The following is a 10413-nucleotide window of genomic DNA, read 5'->3' on the forward strand; positions in this document are numbered from 1 at the left end:
CTATAATTTCAAGAGGACGTTTAACTTTGTCCTACTATTTTTCCGTTGTACGCCCCAGTCATTTAAAAATTCTTGTAGATCTGTTGTGCTGAAGAACCATAATTTCTATCTTCTTTTTTTTTCCCCTTTTACTCTTATTTTCATCAATCCCCCTTTCTTCTTTATCAGTCCATTCATTATCTTACGCAGGTCCATTACTTGTACTTATCTCAGCGAGTTCCGTTGAACAAGAAAGTAAACCCGAACTATTATTTATTATTATCTATTGTTTCAAAACGAACAGAAATGGAATTGGAAGTAGTTCAATCAAAAAAACAACAAAAAAAAGTAAACAATAAACAGTTATCCTCTCTTCCTCCAATCCGATTAACTGCATAGATGACACGCGCAGTAGTTATGCGCTCTATACGTCTTTCGTTAATGATAATAAGAATAAGAACGATGAGATTTATGATAATAATAATAATGACATTGGAGGTGCAGTCACACAGGGACGAAGGTGGGTGTGTTCTGTACAGCCCTAACCCAAAGCTTCAGCCGACTCGGGCCTGAAGTGGCGTTCAGTTCATCACACAGCACATGGGCCTGTTTCCCCTCCACCGTCTCCCCAACCTCCCCCTCTTGCTCTCTCTCACTGGCCCTGTACTGTCTGTAAACGGAACGAACAGGCTTCTCCAGCTGATTGTGATGAATTTCTTAGTATGATCCTATTCTGCAAGTTTGGTGTCCGTTCGCTTCCCACCCGAGTGTGCGTGTGTGTGCAGCTTACGATCGATAGACCCACGTCTTCATTCAACAACACAGGAGCCGCGTGTTAATGTGTACAGTGGGCGGAGCGTCACGTCTACCTGGCTGACATCGTAACAGTGTGAGGATGGGGGGCCAACCAAACACCAGCAGCACAGGGAGTGTGGTGCTATCAGCTGCTCAGAGAAAGTGAAGAGTGTGATGTTCGGAACTGACCCAACAGGCCCGAAAGTCGGTCTGAGGCAACTGACACAGCTTCAGAGCTGGCCGCGAGAGTGGTACGTGTGGGCATGTGTGGGAGGGTAATGTTCGCTTAGACTGCGCTATCTTCGACCGAGTTTCTGTCAGTTCAACCTCATGCCCGACAACATATATAACAAAGCAGATCCGTGACACGTAAAAGTTTTCTGAGTGCTACGATGTCCCCAAAAGTTGTGTGTTCGGTGTGTGGAATATCGTGACTGTCTCCAGTCACACAGGCTCAAGTGCCACGCGTCACACTTTATATCCACCAAGTGTCGTCTGCTCAAGTGAGGGACGAGGCGCGAACTTACCGTGTGACGGTTTGAGTGTTGATGGGAGGACAGAGAAACGGGCGACACGGGCAGGGGGGCAGGTGTGGTTTAACAGCATGTGATAGTCCTCTTCACTTCACCTCCGTCATTACACAGCGGGGGCTACAGCTTTTAAATCCTCTATCTCTTCCATAATTCTCTCCCCTCACCACCAACCATGGGGTTTACGAAGCATCACTCAGCAGCCCACACCACACCAAACTTTGTGTTGGCCGTTGGGGATAACTAGTGCTGGGGATTGTTACTATGCCGGGTAAAGGCAACGCTGCACACAGACATGGAACTTTACCGTTACTGCCAGAATTGTGCTGTGGTGTGTCGACAGTGTGTAGACTGACGATATTGTTTGAACAGACTTAAAGGCCGCGTTGGTCAGTGTCAGGGGTGGGTGTGTTTACAGTGCGGACTTCCCTGTGAAGTGTAGGGACAGTGACGTAGTGTTGTACAACGATAGGTGGTTTCCCCACTTCCTGGAAACACCCTTTGGGGGTGAACTGAAATAGGACAGCCCTCTAGCTCTTCATCAGTTTCTTTATACAATCAAGTCGATCATGATGTAACTAACACCACACTGATTGCAACGTTTCACGGTGGTGTGAACCATCGCCAAGTTTAGTGCCAGGCTTTCACTGTTCTTTTGATGCACTTTCAAATGGCTTTTAATGTGCCGTGGAATTGATGTGAAAACTGATCACATGAAAGACCACGCACCTTCCTTGGCACACAACTGCGCACATAATAAGCAATATTGTGTGACGAAGAAGTGCTTGTCTTTATTTCATAGAACCTACCTCAGTGGAAAGTTTAGTTGCTGGTATTTAAGTGATCGCAGGCAAGGACTGTCCCTAGCGCGACAGCGTCTGTTGTGGGGAAGATAGTCTCAGGGTCCCACTGACTGCCCTACCTGTTGTGCTTTGTGCCCGTAGTCTTCCGGTGTGAAATTTCAGCCGGGGCTAGCAAAGCGTCAGTCATCTCAGACCCTCTTGTGACAAAGACCCACAAACATGTGAGAACACGCAGAGAACGAACTAACACGTGAGTGGCCCTGTACATAAACTGGCGCTAACTACGACTGAGCATCGTGAAATCAGGGACAAGTGGTCAGTTGTTGGCCTCACGTTGTGTGTTCATGGGTTCCAACCATCTGCCATCTGCCTGAAGTGCCATCGGGACGACCTGTGAGTATCGGGGAGGGGTGTGGAGGGGGCATGGCTAGGAGTGTCCGCCTGGCCTCACCCACCACCCCGCTGTGCTGCACGTGGCTGACCGCTGTCCGGCTCCTCGCCTTCCTCCTGCTGCTGCTGTCCACACTGCCACACCTCGTCATCCCCACACAGGTCAGTGCGCCTGGACCTGTTGCTGCTCTACGGCACCAAGACAGGATTATATATATATATGTATATATATAGCACCTTTTCTTTAATGGAAAGAACAACAAAAACAACAACAGCAACAACAAAACACACCTCAAAACAAACAACAACAAAAACAAAAGCATAAAAAAAACACCAACACACACACACACACACACACACAACAACAACAACAACAACAACACATACACACACACAACAACAACACCAACACACACACACACACACACACACACACACACACCACAACAACACACACACACAACAACAACAACAACACGAACACACTTACACACAACAACAACAACAACAACAACAGCACCCAACTCTCTACAATTGAAAGGAAAAAAAAAATTCTGTGATATTACGACGGACAGACGAAGAAAACTGAAGACACGACAGAAAACAGCGAAGCTGTTCCATTTAATATGTACAAAGTAAAGATAAAGGAAAGACAGCAAACGGGAATAGAAGGATAGTGGAGAGGGTGACGGACAGACAAATAGGAAAAAAAGGCCCTCGGTCGGGACTCCAAAAATCTGTTAAAGGAAGAGTACCCCTGCAAATCTGGAGGCGGGTGGACACGACAAATTCTTTATCAACGTATATAATCAAGACTTCAGCATTTTGTTTTAACATCCAGCCATCGCCCTAAAGAGAGGCTGAATCTAAAGAAGCAAATTGTAAACAGAAGAAGAAAAGGATCAAAGCACACTGGAAACATATATACATCGCTGTGTACAATCAAACTCGACTATTCCAACCATCACCGTCATCCTGCCCAGAACACAGAAAAAGAAAACACACATAATACAGACCAAGACACACTGCATGGTTTACCACTTCATTCTGTGGGGTCTGTTATTATGAGATCGAACGTTCACGTTGCCTAGTTCAGTATGACATCAACCATTCTTATTTACAATTTACCCCATATATACCTACGTGAGGGTTTTTTTTTCCATTTTTTCTTCTTTCTTTTTTCTGTATTAATTATTTCTATCAGTACAATTTTAGTTAAAACGACCATGGACGGTTGCTATAGTATGCCGCGTTGCGTTCGTTGAAGCGTTCGTGAAGACAGTATCAAAGTATCAAAGTTTTCATATCAGAAAGAGTCAGTTTTACACTGTACAAACTACATCAACACCACTTCAAACAGCACGTTCAAAAGCGACCGGGCCACGATACGACGTCGAAATATCTTCTCATTAACTGCTGAATTCATTTGAAATAACTGAACTCGGGATACATTCAGAAGCGCCTTGACATATCAATTTCACTGTTGCTCAACGACATTGCCTCTTGCAATTTACCTGTCTTTTGAATAGGTCTATTAAATCAACTTTATCAAGACCCCCAAGATTGCTCCACCGGGTTAAAAACGACATGATGTGATTTGATTTAAAGTCCATCAAGGAGTGAAGCGAGAAAACCGTGTGGCAGAAACCTCTCCTACTGTGTGCCTGAAAAACAAAATCTAAATTTTATCAGACGGAAATAAAGACGTTATTCATTTATTCTGAACATGAATGAAAGCAGTATTTAACTTGCCATTTTACGAATGGATTTTCTCATCCAGACTACGTCTTTTAGATAGTAGTCTATTCTACCCAAGACGCAGGCCAGTGCAATTCTACAGCTATTACCAAACTGTTATTTGTAATTTGTGTGTGTGTGTGTGTGTGTGTGTGTGTTTTCCAGCTTGCATGCTGCAGTTTCAGTCAGTTCAGTTTCAAATCGTGTAGTCTGACCCGTACAGCAACACCACATCTACTGAAAAGAAAAAAAAAAAACCGCACCAAAATTACGTCTAAGCTGCACATGGAACGAAAAAAAACCCACCTTTTTTTTTTAAGTTAAAGAAAGAAAATAGCAGAACAAGTAAAGGAAGAGAACACTGAAGAAGAAAAAAAAAAGAGCTGCAACTCCAGAAGCAGAAACTACAGCAGTATATTATAGACTGGAACAGCTGTCTGGCTTCCAGTGAGGTGGGGTTAGTTCAGAGCCGTACCTCTCTCTCTCTGCCAAGTCTTGGTGGAACGAGCAGACAGACAGAAGTTGATGTGTTGGCTCGTGCAACGCGGATAGGGGGAGGAGAGGGGGGGAGCAGGGAGGAGAGGTGGGTGACCCAAATTCCTGTGCACGTGGAAGACGCACACAAGAGATAACTCTGTGACCTTTCTACCTGCTCCTCCCACTCTCCGACACGCACGTGCCCGCGTTTATATCGTCATAAAGTACTGCTGTGAGCGTTACGACCTTTTTATTTGGGCATCAGTCGCCGTGTCTGTCTGTCTGTCTGAGGTACACTGGCACGCGCGCAGACACACATTTTGAAATGGTAAAGATGCTGAAGACTATTGGTATTGCTCTCTCTCTCTCTGTGAGTGTGTGTGTTTGCATGTCTCTCTGTCTCTCTCTGTCACACTGTCTGTCTCTGTCTCACTGTATCTGTCTCTGTCTCCCTCTCTCCTGTGACACACAGTTTAGCAATTCCAACGTCACCGGCTCAAACAATTGATGGAAAACACGCGCGCGTGACGAGAGTCGTGTTGTTGACATGATATATGTATTACGTGTGTGTGCGTATATATCTATATATATATATATATTTGTATTTGTATTTCTTTTTATCACAACAGATTTCTCTGTGTGAAATTCGGGCTGCTCTCTCCAGGGAGAGCGCGTCGCTACACTACAGCGCCACCCTTTTTTTTTTTTTTTTTTTTTTTCCTGCGTGCAGTTTTATTTGTTTTTCCTATCGAAGTGGATTTTTCTACAGAATTTTGCCAGGAACAACCCTTTTGTTGCCGTGGGTTCTTTTACGTGCGCTAAGTGCATGCTGCACACGGGACCTCGGTTTATCGTCTCATCCGAATGACTAGCGTCCAGACCACCACTCAAGGTCTAGTGGAGGGGGAGAAAATATCGGCGGCTGAGCCGTGATTCGAACCAGCGCGCTCAGATTCTCTCGCTTCCTAGGCGGACGCGTTACCTCTAGGCCATCACTCCACTTTTATATATATATATATATGTGTGTGTGTGTGTGTGTGTGTGTGTGTGTGTGTGTGTGTGTGTTTAATACATAGGCTACAGTGCATTATGAAGATCAGTACGCTTTGCGCTGATTGTCTGTCTACGGGTATGAAAGACTGAACTAAAAACCGTTTGCAGAGACCCAGGCTTTTAACATACAGACCTGGTGAACAGTTGGTCAGTGCCGCAGTGACTCTTTACATTGTTGAAGAGGAATCTTGACAGTGTGCTTCCACTGGTCACTCGGGGTTCAGAAGAAGAAAGGCTGTATTGTGGTTGTCACCCTAAGTCGTCCCGTCCATTACACGGCCCACTCATGCATGTTCCGTTCTGTGGCGTTTCTATTGTGTTCTACATAGTGCACGACTGTCATCAGTCTCTTGTCCCCCGCCCCCGCCCCCCCGCCCCCTCCCACGCCCACATACATGGTCCCCGCCTGCCGCTGGGCGTGACAGCACTTTAGTAATGGTCATCGTGTTGACCAACTTGTTTCTGAGGCGTGCGTGTGTCTCGAATGTGTGTGTGTGTGTGTGTGTGTGTGTGTGTGTGTGTGTGTGTGTGTGTGAGAGAGAGAGAGAGAGAGAGAGAGAGAGAGAATATTTTATTCGGAATAGGACATAGCCCCTGTCTGAAGGGGGTGTTACAAACAATCGTTAAACGGATCACAGACGTTTACAATGCCAGCATAGATTTTAACCACACACACACACACACACACACACACACACACACACACACACACAGTTATTTTGTTTTACGGTGCTGACTTGTCCAAAGCATCAGTATCTCTCTTTTTCCCATGTGCGTCTTTCTCATAGCAAGTACCTTGTCAGTGTAACATCACTTGTGTGTTATTTTAGCTGTACGACAGAACATAAAATGTTATGTTTCTTATATACAATGAAATGTCTGCATTCACATAAGAATCCCAGTTAAAGTCAAATTTTATATCGTTCTTTTTCTATTTCTGTATCCCCCGCATCCACGCTCATTGCTGACGATGGCAAATTTCCAGTCATCGTGGGATGCATTTCAAGAACGAGCACAAAACAAAACAAGACAAGACAAGATGCAAAACCAAAACAAGGCAGTCGCCAGGGTTCTCTTCGTCTCTTGCTAGACGGTGTAGGCATATTGTTAGTCAATAACGGCGTATGATGGTAATTTTCAGATATTTGTTAGTTCTCAAAGATTATCAGTTATTCAAGGACAGATCTGTGCAATGCTCTTGATACAATAAAAAGAAAGGAAAACGAATAAAAATGAAAGTCTAATTGTTTTCTTAAACTCTGTAAGTGGAAAACATTGAACAAGATAATGTAGTCTGTAGGTTTTCTTAAAACCAGTAGGCCTATATTTGAGTAAGACATTAACCCTTTTATAAAATCTGTAAGTCGAAATGTTTTGTTTTGTTTTCCTTTCTTTCTTTTAACTCATTCAGTACGGCCAGTCCTCTCTTCTCCTCTACACAGACCCCTCGGATGTCCAGTGGGTGTCTGAATGACCCAACCTTTAGCTTCCGTCGTCAGAACTGTGGTATTCTTTGTCAACATTCACGTCTTCAGTATAAGAGCCTTCCGCTTGCGATATTTTGATGATGGTAATTGGGGTGAAACGCTGTTAACGTCGTCTCTTTCGCCGTTCGTATGGAAAGAGTTAAAGACTCTGCCATGTGGCTGGACACTTTTGATTCAACAGTCAACCATTCCATTGTCTGGCTGCACTGTTCCACAAAGTCCAGCCATGTGCCTGGTTTTTGACAGCACGAACTTTGATGCACTTATGTACGATAGTCAGTCCAGTCTGATCATGACCATCAGAACATCAGAGGAGGCAACTACTGTCCCGACTATCTGGGCTAGAATTTGATTATAGTGGAAATTCCCGTGGAAAATCCCCATTCTGTCGGCCAAGAGGGTTTTAGGACAGTCGGCGTTGGTATAGTTCCTAAAGGTCAACTTACCCCCAAGGCTGCAGCACTAAGGCAGTAAGAGCCTGTGCAATCTTACCTCCTAGTTTGAGAATCAGAAAACTCTCACCGTTCCCTGACAAATATCACCCCGGAAATGAATAACCCTCACCAGCCTCTGACAAATATCACACCTGAAATAAAGAACTCCCACCGTTCCCTGACAAATATCACCCCGGAAATAAAGAACTCTCACCGTTCCCTGACATATCACCCCGGAAATGAATAACCCTCACCAGCCTCTGACAAATATCTCCCTGGAAATAAGTAACCCTCAAAATTCTCTGACAAATATCACCACGGACATAAGAACTTCCACCATTCTCTGACAATATCACACCTGAAATAAATGACTCTCAACATTCCCGACAAATATCACCCCATAGATAAATAACTCTCACCGTTCCCCGACAAATATCACCCCTTAGATAAATAACTCACACCGTTCCCTGACAAATATCACCCCTTCAGTAAAGAACTCCTACCACCACACCCTGACAAAGTATCAGCCTATGCAGATAAAAGCACGTGGTTTGTTGTGGTCGACTGAAAGAAAGGTCGAGGCGAAATAATTTACGACCCATGGCCAGCCAATACACCTTCTACGAGGGTCATGTTGTTCGCACATGGGTGTCGTCGTCAGTGTTTTCCAACGGCAGGAAAGTGACTGAGGCAGTACAGGGAAATGTGCCTCTCGCTCTCCTATTATATCCCAGGAGGTGAGCCGCAGAAGTTACCACCACCAGTGTGGGTGGGGTGGAGCCCCTGGCAGTAAATCACCATGACAGGCGGTGGTTTCACAGCTCATTGACTGCACTGCTTCGTTTCCTTTCTTTCCCTCTGTACTATATCTACTCCCTGTCTGCTTCTGCACACCGGGGTATACATACATGTAGCCAGCCATTCCATTCCGGCCGTCCCTGAGTGCGAGGCTCAGTTCACTTTGTAGAATATTGCCCCAACCCATGAACGTTATTTCTCTCTCTCTCTCTCTCTCTCTCTCTCTCTCTCTCTCTCTCTCTCTGTGTCTGTCTGTCTGTCTGTCTGTCTGTCTCTCTCTCTCTCTCTCTCTCTCTCTATATATATATATATATATATATATCTGTCTATCTATCTACCTACATACACACATACCAACTTACCTATTTTATCTATCTATCTATCTATAGAAAGGCGATGTGGTTCAAGGCGTGGGGTCCTGGTTGTCTGTCCGGGTTGGGGGGTCGGTCTGGTGTCCTGTGGGTGGTCCTGGCAGTCAGTGGGTTAGTGAAGTCCTGACTGGCTGTCTGAGGGGTGTCCTCGCTGGGTTCTGGCTGTCGACGGGTGGGTGTGAAGTCCTGGTTGACGGCCACAGGGGTGTCCTCGCTGGGTTCTGGGTGTCGACGGGTCGGTGTGAAGTCCTGGTTGACGGCCACAGGGGTGTCCTCGCTGGGTTCTGGCTGTCGACGGGTGGGTGAAGTCCTGGTTGACGGCCACAGGGGTGTCCTCGCTGGGTTCTGGGTGTCCACGGGTGGGTGTGAAGTCCTGGTTGACGGCCACATGGGTGTCCTCGCTGGGTTCTGGGTGTCCACGGGTGGGTGAAGTCCTGGTTGACGGCCACAGGGGTGTCCTCGCTGGGTTCTGGCTGTCGACGGGTGGGTGAAGTCCTGGTTGACGGCCACAGGGGTGTCCTCGCTGGGTTCTGGCTGTCGACGGGTGGGTGAAGTCCTGGTTGACGGCCACAGGGGTGTCCTCGCTGGGTTCTGGCTGTCGACGGGTGGGTGAAGTCCTGGTTGACGGCCACAGGGGTGTCCTCGCTGGGTTCTGGCTGTCGACGGGTGGGTGAAGTCCTGGTTGACGGCCACAGGGGTGTCCTCGCTGGGTTCTGGGTGTCCACGGGTGGGTGTGAAGTCCGGGTTGGCAGCCCAAGGGATGTCATCCTCGTTGGGTTCCGGGTGCCTTTTCTGGGTGGTCGTCCGTTCGGGTTGGGTCCTGGTTGTGGATCTGTGGGTGGTGTCCCTTTCCTGTTGACAGCCTCTAACCTCCCACAGTGGCTCCATTTGAACGTGCTTTTCCCCTCACTTCACACCACCCCTCATTGTTTGGTGATAGAGTAGAAAGGTACAGAAAAAGTCCTGAAGCATAAAACAAAAGATCTTGTAAACTCACAGCTCCCGAAGCAATGGCCTGGTCAATCAGATCACTGCAGACCGACAGGTCTTTAGACGGAGCAACAGCTACACACACCCACATCCACACCCACAACATTTACACCACCACCCTCACGCCCCCCCCCCCCAGCACCTCCCCCCCCCCCCCCCCGCATCCCCCCTCCCTCCGCCACACACACACACACACCTAAGTTAATGAAGTTTACGCACAAAACATGGGTACATCAGGTACCTAGCTTAGTCAGGAGTTTGGCCATCCAGTCAGGTGACACCGTGCAAGGCGGTGCATCATTACGACGATTATTATTTGTCCAGATGGCGATGTCTCCCATCCACCCACCCAACCCCTAATCGATCGGAGTGTGTTACAAATAATTCTGAAGGCGGATCGGCGCGCGCCGCTGTGTAAATTATCGAAGATCGGTTCAGTTTCTCGCACATCTGTTGAACTTGTTTGTAGTATTTGTTGCGTCCCCCCCCCCTCTCTTTATTATATATATATATATATATATATATATATATATATGTGTGTGTGTGTGTGTGTGTGTGTGTGTGTGTGT

General features: G+C 46.6%; 1 protein-coding gene across 2 annotated transcripts in view; it reads left to right on the top strand.

Moving 5' to 3' along the window:
* The first annotated feature begins 614 nt into the window (after positions 1 to 614).
* LOC143280238 (uncharacterized) overlaps positions 615 to 10413 on the top strand; it is a 188346-nt gene continuing 178547 nt past the window's right edge. The window contains exon 1 of one of the 2 annotated variants that reach the window (XM_076584874.1): positions 615 to 2659. In XM_076584874.1, the coding sequence (XP_076440989.1) occupies positions 2531 to 2659 (129 nt within the window). In that variant the 5' untranslated portion in view covers positions 615 to 2530. The remainder of the gene's footprint in view (positions 2660 to 10413) is intronic. The other variant, XM_076584881.1, reaches the window with a different exon arrangement.

Source organism: Babylonia areolata, chromosome 1 (genome assembly GCF_041734735.1).
Source record: "Babylonia areolata isolate BAREFJ2019XMU chromosome 1, ASM4173473v1, whole genome shotgun sequence".
Lineage (NCBI taxonomy): Eukaryota > Metazoa > Mollusca > Gastropoda > Neogastropoda > Buccinidae > Babylonia > Babylonia areolata.